Here is a 19,169-nt window from a genome sequence, read left to right as displayed (position 1 = left end):
ATGACTGATTGTATTTCTTAGAAAACAAAGCCTCTGTTTCCCCACCAGAAGGATATAGTTTATAAGCCATATTTTGGACAATATCCAGATTGATTTTTATTTTATATAGCTTTTGAGCCAAAGATGTTAGACTTGAGTTCCAAGTGAGACTCTGGAATTTGAAGTTAATTTGACTTAAGACTTTGGAACTACTGGGGATGAAATGCACATATGTTAAATGTGAGGACATAAGTTTTATGGGGCATAATGCTAATGGTTAAAATACAGTTGCCCCTTGAACTCCTGCAAAGATTAACCAACGAAGTCTCATGTTCATGGTATTTAGAGAGTAGGCGCTGAATGCAACTATAGTGTTAAGAGGAGGGGACTTTGGAAAGTGATTAAATTAGATTAGAAAAGAGTGGAGCACCCATGATGAGTCTTCATGGTTTAGTTAGAAGAAGGAAAGAGAGAACATGGATAGAGATACACACAACCTCCCACCATGATATGATGCAGACAATGGGAACCTATGAAAGAGCCTGAACCATGCTTTGTACTTCAGGCCTCCAAAATGGTAAACTGAGGACAAGCTAGACATTTGCTATTGTGAGACCAGGTCTGTATCCCCGGACCTACTTCTTTACCTAGGTCTGGTTTTCTAAATGCTGGTGACAAGCCTGCTCTGAAAAAGAAAAGGTAAACTAATAACTTAATAACTTCTTTTCTTTCAAACCTCAGGTCTTTTATTTTAAAGTCAACTAAGATGCTAGCTGAGGTTACGGTTACTATTTTTGGCAACAGAAAGAATAAACCTCTGGGATATTGCTCAGTGGTAGAGCACTCGCTCAGATGTGAGAAACACTACTTTTATTTCTGAGTAGTGAAAAAAGCCAATTTTTTACAATGTTAGGACACTTTTATGTTAAGAGCGAGCCTCAGAGACACTGCATTTTTGCCAACAGTATTAACTGGTATAGACTAACACAGAAAACAAGGCTCTTCAGAAACTTGTTTAAAACTAATGAGCATATGCATTGTGATATAGAGAGACTGTGAAGCAGGGGACATTCCCACAGGAGCCACCAAAACCACTAAGCAAAGACCACCTCAATCAATCCTAAGTATTAGAAGCCAGCTACTAATCCAACACAATAGAACCAAAGGACTACACCAGGACCAGAAGAATCAATGTACACATTTACAATTTCCCTTTCAGAAAACAGCTTAACTATGGTGTCATAGCAACCAAATCAAAGCCAAATACTCACATCTGTATTAAAACGACTTATGTAGCGCTCGGGATATTTTTCATACTCTACAGGATCATACACACCATCTGTTTTCCTGACAAGATGATGATGGCGACTTAACACTGTCCCATACACTTTCCTGAGGTCTTACAAAGAAAGAAGAAATCAGTAAAATGTCAAATGATGACAATTTATGGTGATAAAATATTAACATAAAGACTATTACAAACAGTAAAAGATGAGGTTCCTCCTCACCTCTTACCTCCAGTTTTTGAAACTTCTTTTAATTCATGGGGCTCCACATATTCACAGGGGAGCTCATTGAAGACTTCTTGGGCTCCCTGCAAATAGTGCATGAGCAAAAGAATCAAACCTCAGTAGGGACATGGCCAACAGATTTCTGGCAAGGATTCACATTTGCATAGTTCCCCTTGCCCTGTTCTATAACCAGGATCACAACACAGAAGTACAGAGTGTCATGCTGGTAGCTGACAAGCCAGCTTTGCTTTCAGTTGCATTAGAAGGGACTAGTTCTTCAGAACAGCAACAAGAGTTTAGAAAAGTGGGTGTAACACAATGTGCCTACTCACTTTTTGATTCACTATAAAAATTATTTTAAGTGGGAAGACTGTCTACCACAGAAGGAAAAGATCGGGTACATGCTTTACAATTTAGCGCTAACAGAGCTTCTGGTTGTAAAACTTCTGCAACTACAGACTGATTTTTCAATTACAGGTTTCTCTAGGAGATTACAAATGCAGCTTCAATGCCACTCCAGAAGGAAGCATTAATTCCAGTCTTAATCTTCCTTAGTGTGCTGGCTGGTCTTATGCCAACCTGACACACAATTAGAGTTACCTGAAAGGAGGGAACCTCAATTGAGAAGATGCCCCCTTAAGATCAGATGTAAAGCATTTTTAATTAGTGCTTGATGGGAGAGGGTCCAGCCCTTTGTGTGTCTTTCCATCCTTGAGCAGGTGGTCCTGGATTCTATAAGAAAGGAGGCTGAGCAAGCCAGGGGAAGCAAGCCAGTAAGCAGCTCCCCTCCATGGCCTCTGCGTCAGGTCCTGCCTCCAGGTTCCTACCCTGTTTGAGTTCCTGTCTTCATTTTCTCTGATGATGAATAGTGAGGTGAAAGTGTAATCCAAATAAACCCTTTTTCTCCCCAGCTTCCTTTTGGTTACAGGGAGGAAAGGGTTTATTTTGCTTACACTTCTACAGCACTGCTCATCACTGAAGAAACATGGGACAGAAACTCAAACAGGACAGAAGACTAGAGACAGGAGCTGATGCAGAGACCGTGGAAGGCTGCTACTTACTGGGTGGCTTAGACTGTTTTCTCATAGAATCCAGGACCGCCAGCCCACAGATGGAAACACCCACAATGGACTGCTCCACTCCCACCATCAACACTAATTAAGAAAATGCCTTATTGTCACAGCAATAGAAACCCTAAGACACTTAGTTACTAGCAAGATTCCAAGCAGTTAATGAAGAAACAACCAATCACCTTAAGGGTGGTGCTTTATATCATTAATAAGGAGTTATCAAAGGAAGGAAACAAGGCAGAAAGAATGAGGGGAAGGAAGTCGGAAGGGTGAAGGGTGAAGGGACACTGCAAGCCTCTGATACAGCGGTTCTCAACCTTCCCAATGCTGTGACCCTTTAATACAGTTCCCTATGTTGTGCTGACCCACAACCACGGAATTATTTTCATTGCTACTTCACAACTGTATTTTTGTTACTGTTATGGATTGTAATATAAATAAATGAAATTCAGGATATCTGATATGTGAACCCTGTGAAAATGTTGTCCAGCCCCCAAGGGGGTCATAACCCACAGGTTGAGAACCACTGCTCTAATAGACCATATCAGCTAAAAGAAAAGAAAATGCTTGGGCTATTGCTGATCTTTGCTACAGTAAAAACATAACAACAACAACAACAAAAAAAAAAATATTCCAAATTGAATGGTCATTCATTCTGTTTGAAAGGTCCAGGGAATATTCAGCTATTCAGATTGCTTGACAGAGCGGGCCGGTGGGGCTACCTTGGATACGTTGCCAGTCCCCGTGAACACAAAGGTTAAGGGTCCTATTGACTTTGGCATTAAACCCAGAGATATTTCATAGCCTGCATCGCGGACAGCCTGCACAGCCTGACTGCTGTTCCTGTAGTTGTGAGCCATGCCAAGATGCTGGAAGCAAGCACACACAATTCACGTCAATCTACTAGCTCAAACGCCTTTCCATGCTGAAAATGTAACGTGTTTCCAATAAATAAATAAAATCTCTCACCATAAAAGGTGTGTGATGTCCCAAAGCAAGGAGCCTTAAACCCATTCCATGTAAAATATTGATCATTCCTGTCACAGAACCAGATCAATAATTAATTAAGTAGAGTTGAATAATAAAATAAATTCCATTCATAGGCATTTACCAGAGGAAATGATACATTTTTCTCTTTGTCCATTTTAAACCTGCTGGGTACCCTAAGGAAACAAAGACCATAGTATTTCAGATTCAGAAGGGACCTCAAGATATCTTGTTCATATCCTCTACTTTCTACTATCAAATACACTCACCCATCCTTGCCTGTTTTTTTCTAACATTGGCCCTGATAAGATAGAAGAAAATACCTCTTCTCATCAAAGGTTAATCTCTCCTCCTGTCTGCAGTTCCCAACCTGCCCTGGCCCTTCATAGCAAGAAATTCATCCTTGAATCACCCGCCCCCCACAGTTCTCTGTAGGTTCATTCTTACCAATATTTATAGATATTTCCATCTCACATTGCAAAAGCAAGCCAACAAAGAAAAACAAGGTCACCATTGGCCTAGGAATTCTCACATATTTAGTGGCCTATCTGAGTGAACTTGATGGAATTTTCAGATCCTGATTTACTTGTCAGAAATATTATTCGGCAGAGTAGACTGTCTCTTGGATTGACACTCAATTCCCCTCAGTATCCCTGACTTGAATGTGTCCTCCTTCATCCTTCCCTTCCTGTCTCACTATATAGCCCAGGCTACTCTTGAACTCACTATGGAGCTCAGGCCAGTTCAAATTTCAGAGTCTCCTGTCTCAGCCTCAAGTAATAGGACTGTAAACAGGTACAGCCATACACAAGGTCAGAATTAATCTTACTTTCTTTAAGCACCTCTCTGTGTGTATTATATTAGCACCTTCAGGATTCTCTTTGGGGTCCATTCTCTTCACACCTTCCTTTTACCTTAGATAATTTCACACATCCTAAATTTAAGTATTTTCTGTATTTGGATGATCCCCAAGTCTGCACTTCCAGTATGGATTATTGTTTTGATTTCTAGATGTTGCCAATCATCTTTTCTATGCCTTACGTGGGGTGTCATCAGGCATGTAAAACTCAGCATACCTACAGCATTATCTATTCTCCTTTTGTTTATAGAACTACAATCTTTCATGCCTTTCCAGTGCCTCTGCCATACGTACAACTCTACCCAGGTTTCTTTTATCTTTTTGCTGAAGTCAACTTTTAAAAATAAATTGTTTATATACAGTAAGTGTATATGCAATTCAAAGTGTATAGTTTAATAACTACTAACAAATAGTCACACCCTTGCATCACAGATCCAAGATGGAATTATTGCTACTGTCTGTGTGAATTAGATTCTTTTGTTCTATGTAAATGAAGCTATAAACCCGTACTCTATTGTTTGTTTCATTTAATCTAGCGTACTTTTAGATTTACATCAGTACTTGTGTCATTTTGTTGCTGAGGTTTCCCATTTTATGGTTATACCACAATCTGTTTATCCATTTCTCTCTTAATGGACATTTGTATTATTTCCAGAATATTACAATTTTCTATAAAAACTTATTTGGGGGAACATTTACACAATATATTACATTACATTACACATATACAATATGTGTGTGTGTGTGTGTGCTGTAAATGGAGTGATGCATAGGGTAATAATGCTTCCCTCATTCCCTAGTACTCAAAACAATATAGACTATTGTCACTGCCCTTGGCTGCATCCAAGAACTTGAAGATAAGATGCTATTGATGAAGACACCATACACTTCAGACAAAGGACATGAAGGAATTAAGCTGGACCTGGCCTGGAAGCTTCTTCCCTGAGGACTAGTTCAGATAGTATGGAAAGGTGCCATGCAAGCTTCCAAGGGAGAAAAGCAATCAATACTCCTACCAGCTATAACGTCTACAAACTACAATAATGAATGGTCCAGCAATGAGCTCCCAATGGTGAAATAATTCATTTTTATATTAGGAATAACAAACAGATGTCTGATTGTGCTTAAGGCCTGCTCAATAGGAGGGAATGTATGCCTGTCACTGTAAAACTAGCCAACTACCCATGGCTGGACAGTTAATAGACTTTAGAAAAGACCTGACGAATGACACTTTCTAAAACCAATAGAACTTCTATTTTCTGAATACTTTGACTTAGCCTCACTAATAGTAACTCTTACCCCTCAAAGAAATTTTTTTCCAGTAGATAGATATTATTATGGAAATCCACAGTTAGCCAAACTGCAGAAAGTAAGTGACCAAGTTTTAGTTGATTACATCTACGGTGTAATCCCTACACCTAAAGCTCGAGGAAAATTGTAGAATGCCAGAAAATTCATAAGAGCCAGAGGGTCAGGTTGCCTGCTGATAAATAATGTCTTCTATACATAACAGGAAAGTCGTACTTATGCAGTATCGATCATATGGTTGCTTAAACAATACCTGCAGAGTGACTTGCACCAATTGACATGCCAATGTGTATGAGAAAACTTCCTAAGGCCACACCCCTAGTTGAAGAACTACAGGGAACTAATTAGTGTTCAGAGAGGGAGAATAAGTTTTCTCCAGGAATGAGCTCCCTGATAGGTTATCCAATCCCAAGTGGTCAGCCCTAAATGTCATACATACAAGCAACTTTAAATTGACTCAGCAGGCTGTGTGCATGTGTGTAACAATAACAATGTAAGAAGAGGTCATGAATTTGAGAGGGTGTATGGGAAACACTGAAGGGGTTGTAGGAAAAGGGAGAGATGGAAATACAGTACTCTTGAATGAAATTCACAAAAGAAATTCAATGCATTAAAGTCAAGTTCTTTTTGAGTCTCACTATGTAGCCCACACTGCCTCATATTCATGGCAACCCTCCTGACTCAAGCTTCTGAGTGCTAGTCTACCATTTTGTCAAGCTCAGTAGCCTCAGCATTTGTTGTTCTTTCAATGTTTGCAGAGGAGACTGCTATATTCTCTCTTATATTTCTTCTCTCTGCATAGTGCCATCTCCCTCTTTTTCTTAGTCTATCTAGATTATTTTCAGTTGTTTTAATAGCAGGGCTTTACACATGCCTAACCTTCTCTCTTCCTTACTTGCTTAAATAGGTTTTAATTATCCATCAAGTCCCAGCTTCAGATGCACTGTGTCAAGGCAACCCCCACCAACAGCTATTTGCAGCTCAATGCCCTTCCTCTAGCAAGTAGCACTGACACTATACTTGTGTGTTACCTTGCCGCCATGATTTCTTAAAGAATGAGGGCCACATTCTATTCACAGACACGATGTTACTTGTGCATCAGTCAGCATTTGTCTGATGTGCTCATTTTCTCTAGAGACATAGAATATTCCCCTCCAAATGACTTGGAACAGTAGTCAACAAAGGGCTCACCCCTCACTTGGTCAAGAAGCTCCCCTTGCCCACAACCCAGATTTTCTACTTATGGTGTCCCATTACCAAACATAGCTTTGTTTCTCCAACAGGACCATCTAAAAAGCTAGAACCTATTCCTAGGTATTAACCTTTTGCCTGCTTCCTTTTTTCTTTTCTTTGTGTTTTTGTCTTACCAGTAAACACAGAAAAGAGAAAACACTTGTCGTGCTGAGACACACTTAGAAGGCTACACAGAGCTTTGACATACCTACCTGCCACACCTGCCCACTGTCCAAATGCCACTATCCGAGACCCTCTGTGGTCCACCATTTTCTCATAATCAATTAATCGGATTTCCTGAAGAAATGGAAAGAATAAACTGTTGCAACCAGGTAAATTCAGCTCAAACTCAATGAGTAAGCCACATACAACGAAGTAAAATTTTATATTTTTTTCCCTCTTAGAAAATGCATGTTGACCTACTAGCCCATTACCTGTAGGTACACCATTAAATGCTTTGAAAATGCTTGGTCACAAACTTTCTGTAATTAGAGCTGAAGGAGTGAGCTTTGTGTTACCATGTTCTCCAACATGCCCAAAACCCCTTGAAATATACCCATCTTCCTACTCATCATCAATCTTCTGGTTCCAAAGGAAACATGTCCTTCCTTAAGATGAATCCCTCCATGTGAGCAAATCTTGACTTCATGTGAACAAGTCCTTCCCAGTCAGTCTTCTTGAACTATTACCACTTTCTTACATATTCTTCCCATACATTGCTCCTCAATCATTTTAAATACCTCTTCTAGCTAAAAATATAGCAACAAGATATCCCCACACTCTCTCCCTCTCTCTCCTCTCCATTTTAACCCTCTTTTTTCTCCTTTCTCTTTCCAGCTTTACATTTCTTCCTCTTTGCCAAACACAAATTCTCTTTCTTCAAAGATCTTCCCTCTCTCAGGAAAGACCCATTAATGTAATTCTTAAAAGTTATATTATACTTATACAATACTTTTATCTTTTCAAAAATCATAGAAGTTAGGGGCCTGGGGTAACACTGCTAATCATAACACAGTGCTTGCTTAGCATTTGCAAGGTCATGGGTTGCAGCCCCAGTACTGGGGGAAAACTGTATAATTTCAAATGGAGTTTACAAATACAGTGCCATTTAATATATATCCAACTCTGAATGACTTGTTAGCATCATGCCCCCCCAAAAAAAATCCTACTGGGTCTGTTTTTATTAATATTCTGATGAGGACCAAAAGTTCATATAGCAAAATATGTCTGAAGTTCTCCATCAAAGAGTTATTTGCTTCAGAGTGGTTTTGTAATTAATAGAAACATATCCTATTACCCCATACAAAATCCATTTCCTCTATTGCTTGTATTGTTGGTAAATTCAACCTGTTTCTATTCTCAGATTCTATATCACATGTTCTGCCATCCTTACTGCAGACCATGGGCCTTGACTGTTGTCTGTATCACTCACTCCCCATACTCATCCAGCCTACTAACTGTACACTCCAACTGGTCTCTCACAGTGCTGGTCAGGAAGAACTGCTCTCCTAGGGTACAGACTCTGGTCTAACATACTATCAGCTTTTCTGACGACTGTCAAAATGCAGATATCTGGCAAGCTAAACCCTTCTGTTCCAACATTGCCATCCTCACTTGCTCTCCTCATACACAACATTGCCAAGTTAGGTTGTTCTCCTCATACACATCATGGCCAAGTTAGCTTGCTCTCCTCATATACATCATGGCCAAGCTAGCTTGCTCTCCTCATATAAACACTTTCCTAGTCTATAGTGGCCCTTTTCAGTTGCTAAAGCCCATACCCTAATCACTGCTGACTAACTTCCTTAAATTCCACCTTCCTGTTATTAAAGAATTATGCAGGGTTCACTTCTAGTATGCAATTAGGGTTCCCCAAACATCACAGCATCTACTCTACCACCCAGGAGCCAGTCACTCCCATATGTTGCCTATAGTCTAGACTGCCCCTAGACTAAGACATCTGACTAGTGTTGACTTCTTCCCCCCACCTCCAATCATTATCCACATAACAGGAAGACAAAGCACTTTAGAACACAAGCTACTCTACCCACCCATTCACAAAGATCCTTAGATCTTCTTCTTTACATGTCTACCTGCATGGAAGACTCATCAACATCAGACATGGCTTGGTACTTTGTCTTCTTCAAATATCTTTTTCAAATGCCACCTTTGGGATGAGGCCCTATCAATAGTTGCATTGTTCCCTCTTAGTACCCATGTTCCTTTCTCCTTCAGTGTTATATTTATGTCTTTTACCAATTATCCTGGTGACATAGTCTGCCTTCAGGCTGCCTTCTTTGCCTATCTCTGCCTTCTCCCACTGCATAAGGCACCAAAAACACAAGGGTGTGGATATTTTGCATTTTCATGATGGTGAATTGTGTCAGGCATGTTGTAGACATTCAATATTGATTTCATTCAGTGGACATTCCCATTTTAAATAGCTACTAATGTTTTCACGGTACTTAAACCTGAAAATATCCTTCATCTTGTATGACTAGTAATGAACGTAAAAGCATTCCTAGTCTTGTTCTTGTGCCATAGAGCTGTGTAACCTCAGTTAAGCTACTGTACCTCTCTGAACCCCACGTGGAAAATAAGCTGTTAGACCACATGATCTCTGAGGCTCTTTTTAGCGCTAGAATTCCACATGGTGGTATCTACACACTTGACCTTATAAATTAGTAGCTGCTTGAGGAAAAAACAAATACAAACTTTAATCCTTCTATTTCAGGATATATAAAATAATGAGATGCATTATTTTATGCATACTCCAAATCTGCACAGCCAAGGCTAGATCTTCATTGGGTACCTTGGCATGGACCACATCTCCTAAAGAAGGGAGTGACAAACCTACTGCTCAATGCCACATTACTGTGCATATACATTGGTCACAATTACCTGTTTCAGGACCTGATCCAACAAGCTCATATTGGCTTCCTGGGCCTTTATTGTGTGGGAAAAGAAGGCATAAGTCTTCTTGGACATCAATTTTTCCTCTGGAGGCCTTTTTACTCCCAAAATTAGACAAGCTTCTGTGATGTCCTCCTGAAGAATGCCGCCAGCCCTGGCATACTCCTGGGGATGCAATTTGGACCAAGGTTACTTTTCAGAGTGTAACATTCATGCTTTCTCTGATAAAAAGTACAAAAAGTACAACAACCTCAAGAAGGATGGGGTTTGGTGGATTAGAACAAATAACAGTATAGCTTACTTAATAAAAAGTTGTCAATCCTGCTTGGCTTTCATAAGAAAAGATTTGGAAAATCTACTATTCACTCATATGTAAGAGCAGATTATACTTTGATCAAGAATGGAGACAGAAGAACAGTTCAAGGTCATCACTGGTTATCTAGCAAGTTCCAGGTGAGTCTGAACTACAGGAGACCCATGTCACAAGGAAAAACAAACTGTAATTTATTACATGCCAATGGCATACTGAAACACTCCATGTCAAGTAGTGATTTGTTACCTATTTATATTAGGAGATATGTCATATGGCCTTCTGTATGTGAACAAGGGTGAAATAAGAACACAAAGAGCATGCGTGATTATTTTTGCAAAAGAAACAGAAATGAAAATGGGAACTAAAAAAAAAGGTTTGAGGCAAGTGGGAATGGAATAGAGATCAGAATGAGGGCAAGAGTGAATCTCTAAAATTTATAAATATCACACACATTTGAAAAATCAAATTCAAAGAAAATTTAAAAGCAAACATTACAACTGGGTGAAAATTGCAGTATGTGTTTCTATTATCACACTGATAATATAATAACACAGATAAAAATTAAAACAGCATACTGAATAAGTTTTGTGGGAGTAAAGGCAAAATAAAAACATTTGGATGTAACATCAGTTTTTATTTAAAGGGCTGTTGATTGAAATAGTTGTACTATCATTATAAAATTACTTTCTAAACTTTAAAAATACCCTCCAAGATCAAGTTTGTGTGTTTGTTTGGTTTGGTTTTTTTTTTCATTTTTTTTAATTGATTTACAAACTAGATTGAATTACATGACAATCCCAGTTCCCTTCTCCCTCCCTTCTTGGTTTTGTTTTTTGAGGCAGGGTTTCCCTATAACTTTGGAACCTATCCTGGAACTTGCTCTGTAGACCAAGCTGGCCTTGAACTCACAGAGATCACCTGCCTATGCCTTCTGAGGGCTGGGATTAAAGACGTGTGCCACCACCACCCAGCCCAAGATCAACTTTTAATATGAAACATTATTAACTCATAATTAAACGGTGTGTGTGTGTGTGTGTGTGTGTGTGTGTGTGTGTGTGTGTGTGTGTGTATACTTCTATACTCTGCCCTCTAAAAGGACATGAAGGCAATAATACCTTAGTAGAAATAGCAGACACCAGATTCTGATTTCTACATACAAAAAATAATAAAAATTAAAGTGTCTTAATGAAATAGTAGATCCTAGGTACAAGGCAGGGAAAGTGCATGGTGAGGCTGGGATAATATACTATTCTAGGAAAAGAGTCAGTTCAAAGAAGATTTAGCTGTTCAAGAAATGCTTGAACCTCCTTGAAAGAACTCCCACAACCATATTTGAGATACTTGGAATATTCAAAGGAATGGATTGAATGAAAAGGTACATAACCCCAGATAATAAGCAAAATTCTAAAGAGAACAAAGAGAAGCAAATGAACTAGAGAGTGGAACATCAGAAAGGAAGAGCTTTGCCAGCTTCTGTGTGAAACCTCATTCAGGTGAAGATTCCTGGAGGATGCCAACACAGCCTGCTGAGAAGCCTAAGGATAAGAACCTCACAGACCCCAAAACACTATCCCCACAATTACACAGTAAGGATACATTTCCCCACTGGAGAGGTCATCTGGGAACCACCTTAACCAAGAGATCATGTATTGCTGATGGTGGGGCATCTTGTTATCTTGAGTCTTTGATGCAGTGCTATGGGATGATGATACAGGATTGACATTTATGTCCCAAATGTCTAGCCTAAATCTGATCCTGAGGATACAATCACAAGAGTTCTATTCAAAAGCAGAACATGCTATAGGTCAACTTCCTAGCCTCTTCAAGAAAGAATCCGTGTCATTAAAATAAAATCAGGAAAGGAGGACATGCCCCAGATCACAACTAAAGACATGGAAGCTTAAGTAAGCCTCAGTTGAGCCAGTGGTGAGCTTGAACACAGACCACACGAGAAGCAAGGCAGGCATAGTGTTTTGTCTTTCTAGTGCTGGAAACGGAGCTACACCTGAAGGAGAGAGGGAGGCACCTGAAGGACAGGGGGCTGCACCTGAAGGAGATGAACTGCACCTGAAGGAGAGAATTACTGAGACTCAGAAACTTCTAAAAGCAGACCCTTAAAGGGAGACCACATGGAATGGAGTGAAAATAATATTTTTAGCAAAGTAATGGAATTAAAGTGTTCTCTCTCAGATGCTTCTGAATTACCACTATTGTATTCACAGATATTTCAATTTTAAAGTACTCACCTTGTCGTGGATGGCCCGTCGATTGGAAGGCTGGATCAAGACCTTGTATCCCAATTTGGTGATGCCCTTGATGTGTTTGGGAGCCAGAGGCGCCCTGCGCTCCCAGGCGTTCACATCCTCTCTCCGGAGCGCCATCACTGGCTTGTGGTGGAGACCTCTGGAGAGGCAGGCTCTGAGCCTGACCAGTCTCGGTCTCTGCACTCTCAGCATCTTCAAGTCTGCTAGCTGTAAAGGCAAGTTTCAACAGTAGCACAGAAAAGAGCAGAGGGCCCACAGATGAGTTCTGGTCTCCTTAGAAATCTGTTGAAAAGAGAACCAACCCACTTGATAGACACGAGAAGGACAAATCTCTGATATTAAATGCGCCTTTACAAAAGGCACACTAGTACCTTTATTGCCACACTAAATGTACCAGACTAAAATCTCCAAAATTGGTCAATCTTCTTAAATGCTTTATTAAACATGTTTTTAGCACAAAAGCTTAAACGTGTTAGTCTATTATACAAAGGCAAAGAGATAACACATATCAGTCTTTACAAACTGGCCCCTATTTTGATGCTATAAAGCTTGAGATTCCTGTAACGGTATAAAAGAGTCTTCAACGCTCCCCCTGAGATTTCTTTCTCCATAAGTTTCCTGAATAGGAGTCATTCAGTGTGCTCTGCCCCCTAGTGGTCGCAAGTGAGTTTTGTTCAACTGTCCACAGTAAGACGCAGAATCCAGACGCATAGGACGAGTGAAGAGCAAAAGGGTCCACACCAGGCTGGTGAAACCCACAGAAACAACTGACCTGAACATCGGGGAGCTCTTGCTCCCCAGACTGATAGCTGGAATACCAGCATGGGACTCATCCAGACCCCAGGAATGTGGGTTTCAGTGAGGAAACCTCGGAAACCTACGGGACCTCCTGTTCAGTACTTATCCCTAGCATAGGTGTGGACTTTAGGAGCCCATTCCACATAGAGGGATACTCCCTGAGCCAAGACACAGGGGGCGGGCCTAGGCCCTAGCCCAAAGGATACGACAGACTCTGATGACCCCCCTCAATGGAAGGCCTCACCATCCAGGGGGAGCAGAAAGGATATGTGATAGGTAGGGTTTTAGTTCGGGGGGGGTTGGTAGGGGAGGACTGGAGGGACAAGGGAACTAGGATTGTCATGTAAAACAATCTTGCTTCTAATTCAAATAAAAAAAATCTGCAAAAAAAAAAAAAAAGATGCATCAGCACCAATAAAAACCAAGTATGTTTAACCCTTAATACTACAGGAACAGTAGAGTTGGGTGGCGCATGCCTGTAATTCCAGCACTCAGGAGACTGAAGCAAGACGGTCACCATGAGTTTAAAGCAAGGTCCCCAAAACGGGAAAAACAAAAACAAAACAAAACAAAAAATTACATGATCATTTTCTAGAGCTCATGATCATTTTTCTAGACCTTCACTGTTACTGAATTTAACAAAAGTACTGTTTCATCAACTACTACAGACTCTGGCTTCCCTCTCACAGATCTAACAGGCTTCCTGACCGCACTCAGCCCTCTACCCTTTAGCCTTGCTGCTGTTAGCCAGTTCTCTCACCACTAGTCAAGTGTGCACAATTCCACTCATTTGGTTAGTCAGAACAAACAAATTTCACAAAGTAAATATTCTGTGTCCTATGCAAATAAGTTTTATAAGGTTTTATAGGTTTATAAGATTTTCCCATAGAAATATCAAGGTCTAAAAGTATTTTCTTTATCCTTTTCAAATGCTTGTATACACCTTAAGGCCAAATATTGCTGATAATTTTCTAGATCATTCAGATGTTATTATTTTATCTATGCAAGGTTCATAGTAAATTATGGGGTTTACAACTTCTCAAAAAATAGTCCCACCCACTATAGATCTAGAAATTTCCTACTCATTACCGATAGCACATGGCAAAACTTTTATGTTATGAAGTAACACATTTTGATTACTTGAGAATTCAAGTTCTAAGGAATACTTTTCTTACAGATGGTGACAGTGACCAAACACTTAAGTACTTGCTATCTATAAATGTGGAGAGCACTTCAACAGAGGAGAAAGCAAGAACGAAGCTGTCCAGGAAGAGAGAGCGGCACACAGAAGAAATCACACAGCAGCATAAGCAGTTCAGGCTCTGGCAGGGACAAACTCTATGATAAGAACAAAAGATAGAAAATGGTCAGGTAGGTAGGGACCCCCAAACAGTAGTTCTGAGAATGCTCTTGCTGAAGACCAGGAATTCTAGAAGAGACACTACATTGTGAGAGGAATTGTGAGGAAGCACCTGAACTACCTGTGGGTAACCCAACTGGATTGACCACGCCCTCCCCTTCCCCACGTCTCACCCAAGTCCTGCCATAAGTCCTTCAAAGCACCTAGAGCAGCAGCTAGGAAGTCTGCTGTTTCCTAGGCCTGCCTGTTCTTGCTATACAGAAACAGGACCCTCTCCATCACTCTTAAGCTCCCACCTATGAACTATAATGAACCTTCTGTCTAAAACTCGTCTTCTGTGGTATGCATTTCATTCTTAAAATTCAAAACACAAGAGCCTGAAAGTCAATGGCTCAGGGAAGCTTTCATAGCCAGTAAGTTTTTTGGGATGCTGTCTCCACACACAAAGCTCACCAAGAGCCAAGAGAGGTGCAGCTGAACATGTTACACATCATACAGGTAAACAAACTGGTGTTTGACATTTCAGTAAAGGATTGCTAACACGACATGCAGTTTTTGGCTTACTCATAGAAGTTTGTTACTCAAAGAAACTACATTAAACTCAAGCCCATGTCCATAACACTATTCCCCAACCAAAGGGTCACATGCAATGTCTCATGAACCTGAACTTCTTTGTTCCTAAATACCACTCCAAAGACAGTGTTTCCTTTGAACATGGACACACACACACACACACACACACACACACACACACACACACACACACTGCACTTCTTAAATTCACAGGTAACCATATTATGTGTTTCCCTTTGGGTCCCTAAATGAAGGCATGTGCACACATTATCATTAGTTAGTGTCCCTTCTCCCAAGCCCCAATCCAAGCTTGATTATTAACCAAGGTCACCTTCCCAAATTCAGTGACACTCTCTCCTTTTCTGGGGTAGGTATGGGCTTGGAGACGACAGTGAACACACATCATGCAAAGCCATACAGTCTAAGGGAACCAGAAGACAAAACCATCATAAACAGGATTCTCTTAGAAAGCTAGTCACTTCTTGTAAGAAATTCTAAAATTATTAAATTCCTGTAATTTACATCTAAATAAAATAGTGACCATTGATTAAATACCATAAGCCTTGAACTATGCTGCACCCTTTACTAATTTACAATGAATTTACTAATTCATTTCTTTCTTGCAAAAAAAAAAACTCTTAGGTAGATAGTATTATTGTCCCTTCCTCACAGATAAAGAATAGGACACTGGGGTCTGACTGGGTGGTTCTCTATTGTGCAGAAGCAGAATTCCTAGACTGAAGCATAAAACCTCTGATTTTCTCTGCTTTGCCAAAGGCCAGGGGTTGTCCTAGACAAGGAGATTTGACATACTGCTACTCTCACCAGCTCTGCCTTCAGAAAGAAGTCTGGCACCCAACATTAGTCAATCATCAATGCTCCCTCTTGACCCAAATTCCTCTGTCGACTGAAAGTCTTTCCTGAGTTCCTGCCAAGGTAAATTCTAGACCTCTGTGTGTTTGGGGAACAATAGGGGCTGAGATTATTGGAGCTATTACGGGTCACTTGTGACTTGGTGAACTTTGAAACCTGCTCTCAACACAGAGCTTCCCAGTCACCTGAGGTCATCAAGAAATAGGAAAGGGACTGAGGATAGAACTCAAAGGAAGAGTGTGTGGTGTGCCTAGCAGGAAAGCAGGTTCTACCCCCAGCACCATGAAAATGGGGGGTGAGGGGCGAAATAAGTAAAGCATCAGTTGGGGACTTCAGAATTACACTGCAGGAGCAGACACTTACCAGCAATGACTTGAAGAGCTGCTCTGGATTTCCTGGTTCAGGATTTTGTGATTTTTGAAAAAAATATTAGGAAGTAAAGGCCATATTTATTTTCAGATGTGGTGGAATGATTCTGGCTTACCCATCAACTCTAGTGAATCAGCTGACATTACTGAGTGCAGATAAGAGGGGGCAGCATGAGTGAGGAGAATATGAGACCAGGAGGGGAAAGAGCTGTGGAGACACAGGAAGAGAAAGAAAAGAGAAAGGGGGTATCACATAATCAAGGGGTAAGGGGAGACCTTCACCCTGAAATTTCTAATCTTTTTCCCTCCAACACATTGAAGGTCAACATTTCAAATTCAAGCATGTAAGTTTTAAGTATCCTGTGTCTTTTTGAGGGGAAAAAAATAGCTCTACAGTCTATCCGCACTCACATGGGATTCACTGGGAACCTAAAATGCCTCTAACAGTCGCGGGAGCCTCGCGGTGAGCTGCACAGAGATCCGCTGACAGCAATGGAACTCACTGGGTAACAGCATCTCCAGCTGCTCTTTTTCAGGTTCTCACATCTGCATAGCAAGTAATTTACCAAATGAGCCATCTCCCCAGGCCTTTCACAGATCTTTTAATTCTTCTAGCAAATATCAAAAATCCCTCTAAGCTCCTCCAATCTTTATACAACAACTACTTACAAAAAGAAGAAAAAAAAAAAGAAAGCAATGTCTTTAACTTAGGAATCACTAGACCAGCAATTCTCAACTTGTGAGTCCTGTGAGTCCTGACCCTTTTAGGGTCACAGATCATATATCCTCCATATCAGATATTTATATTATGACACATAAAAGTAGCAAAATTACTGTTAGGAAGTTGCAACAACAACAAAAAAAATTATTGTTGGGTCACCACATGAGGAACTGTGTTAAAGGGCTGCAGTGTTAACAACGTTGAGAACCACTGCACTAGGCCTTTGTACAATAACAAAATATAAAGACCTAAGCATGGTTTCCCTTAACTCCTACAGCTTCCATTGGGACATGAATAAGCTTAGGAATGTACATTCACTTTGGAGAAATTAAGACCAAATGCTCCATCTCTAGCCCTTATACTCAGGCATGCCTTAGGGACCATTTGTTTTAATTCTTTAAAACAATCCTACTCCCCTTAATTCAGTGATGGAAACTACTAAATCACATGGACATGTTTTTCAATACCAAGTTATTTGCAGCAATGAGATATACACCTGGATTTAATATTAAGAGACTATGAAAGAGTTAATAGATGAAGAAATAATATATAAGAAATGTAAATTGTTTATATTTGTCTTTTTGGTTCATTCAAAAATTGCAGATGTATTTTAAAATATACTTGGAGGTTTTTTTTTGAGATTTATTTTGTGTGAGTGCATGTGCCTGCGTGTCCATATCCAGAAGAGGACATCCAAGTCCTTGGAGTACAGTTTCATGTATATTATGTACTGCCTGATATAGAAGTTCAATACCAAACTTAGTTCTCTGCAAAAACAGCCAAGTGTTTTTAAATCTCTGGGTCATTTCTCCACCCCCACACATTAGTATTTTTTTAAATACATACTGGTATATTTCCATATGCTATATCGTCCTAGTATATGTGAAGTAACATAGTGACTTCATACCTATGCTTCTTACCCATTTCCCAGACCATAGTGTTCCTGGGAACTTCAAGGGTTCCAGTGTCAACAGAACATCTGACAATGGCTTAGTTTTAACTAAGCCAAATCCCTCCCAACTCCAAGGCTTGTTGGAACCAAGCCTGGAATTGCAAAGGCACTGGCCTCAGATTTTCACTTCCTCTTCCCCAGTACAGTTCTCAAATGCTTCCATGTTGAACCTATTTATAAAAGTGCTGGCCAAATGGTTAAAAAAGCAAAAACACAAGAGATAAAAACAAATTACTAAAGTTTAAAATCACCTGGACTGTGGTGATTAAGCTCCATTTGTCACCTTGATAGATTTAGAATAGCAGAGGTGTGTCTGTGAGGCATCCCCAGAGAGCTTTAACAGATCCTCCCTCAGTGTGGGTGGTACCATCCCATAGGATGGGATTCTGGGATGAATAAAATGAAAAGGGGAAAGCCTGAGCACAGCCAGTCATGCCTTTCTACATCTTAACTCTGGACCACATGTGATTAGCATCCTCACACTCACACTCTCATGTCTTCCCTCCATGATGGACTTTGTCTCTTCTTATGTGAGCCAAGAAAACTCTTTTCCCCTTCAAATTGCCTCTATTGGGCTTTTTTTTTCCCACAGCAACAATGGTAACTACAGAGAACAGAGAGTCTTTGAGGACTGGTCTCTTACTGTTAATTTATCTGGTCTGAGAATATTCGTATTGATTGGCTCAGTCCCTCAGCTGCTGTCACACAACAATCGAAAAACCTGATTCTCAAAGCCAGGTGTGGTGCTGCACGCCTTTAATCCCAGTGGTTGGGAGGCAGAGGCAGGTGGATTTCTGTGAGTGAGGAACTAACCTGGTCCTTAGTAAGTTCCAGGACAGCCAGGGCTGCATAGTGAGACCCTGTCTCAAAAACAAAACAAACAAAAACCTGACTCTCCTAGCTCACAGATTTAGACTCGATGAAATGGAAAACAAAGTTCTGAACTGCAGGGCAATCAAAAATGTTTCCTTGCTAAATTTTACAGTCCAGGATGGGAAATATGAGTTACTCCCTTCTGTATTCTAAGTGATTGGCACATCAGAAAACCTCAAACATTTAAAAACAAAGAGTAAATTTATTGAACAAT

The 19,169-nt window shown here is 40.3% G+C and overlaps 1 protein-coding gene and 1 non-coding gene across 3 annotated transcripts in view; one reads left to right on the top strand and one right to left on the bottom strand.

The window, feature by feature from the left end:
* Aass (aminoadipate-semialdehyde synthase) overlaps nucleotides 1–19,169 on the bottom strand; it is a 60,994-nt gene that overhangs the window by 39,437 nt on the left and 2,388 nt on the right. The window contains exons 2-8 of one of the 2 annotated variants that reach the window (XM_027389977.2): nucleotides 12,420–12,644; nucleotides 9,849–10,025; nucleotides 7,160–7,244; nucleotides 3,530–3,597; nucleotides 3,283–3,429; nucleotides 1,495–1,573; nucleotides 1,251–1,378 (exon numbers count right to left, since the gene is read on the bottom strand). In XM_027389977.2, the coding sequence (XP_027245778.1) occupies nucleotides 1,251–1,378; nucleotides 1,495–1,573; nucleotides 3,283–3,429; nucleotides 3,530–3,597; nucleotides 7,160–7,244; nucleotides 9,849–10,025; nucleotides 12,420–12,629 (894 nt within the window). In that variant the 5' untranslated portion in view covers nucleotides 12,630–12,644. Of the gene's footprint in view, nucleotides 1–1,250; nucleotides 1,379–1,494; nucleotides 1,574–3,282; nucleotides 3,430–3,529; nucleotides 3,598–7,159; nucleotides 7,245–9,848; nucleotides 10,026–12,419; nucleotides 12,720–19,169 lie in introns of both variants that reach the window. The other variant, XM_027389978.2, reaches the window with a different exon arrangement.
* Nucleotides 529–659, top strand: LOC113832653. The gene has a single exon (XR_003480077.1). It is a non-coding gene; the product is annotated as a small nucleolar RNA SNORA72 (small nucleolar RNA).

The sequence above is a fragment of the Cricetulus griseus genome (genome assembly GCF_003668045.3).
Source record: "Cricetulus griseus strain 17A/GY chromosome 1 unlocalized genomic scaffold, alternate assembly CriGri-PICRH-1.0 chr1_0, whole genome shotgun sequence".
In the NCBI taxonomy this organism is placed as follows: domain Eukaryota; kingdom Metazoa; phylum Chordata; class Mammalia; order Rodentia; family Cricetidae; genus Cricetulus; species Cricetulus griseus.
Note: the sequence above shows the minus strand (reverse complement) of the source record. Positions and strands in the feature narration are given on the sequence as shown.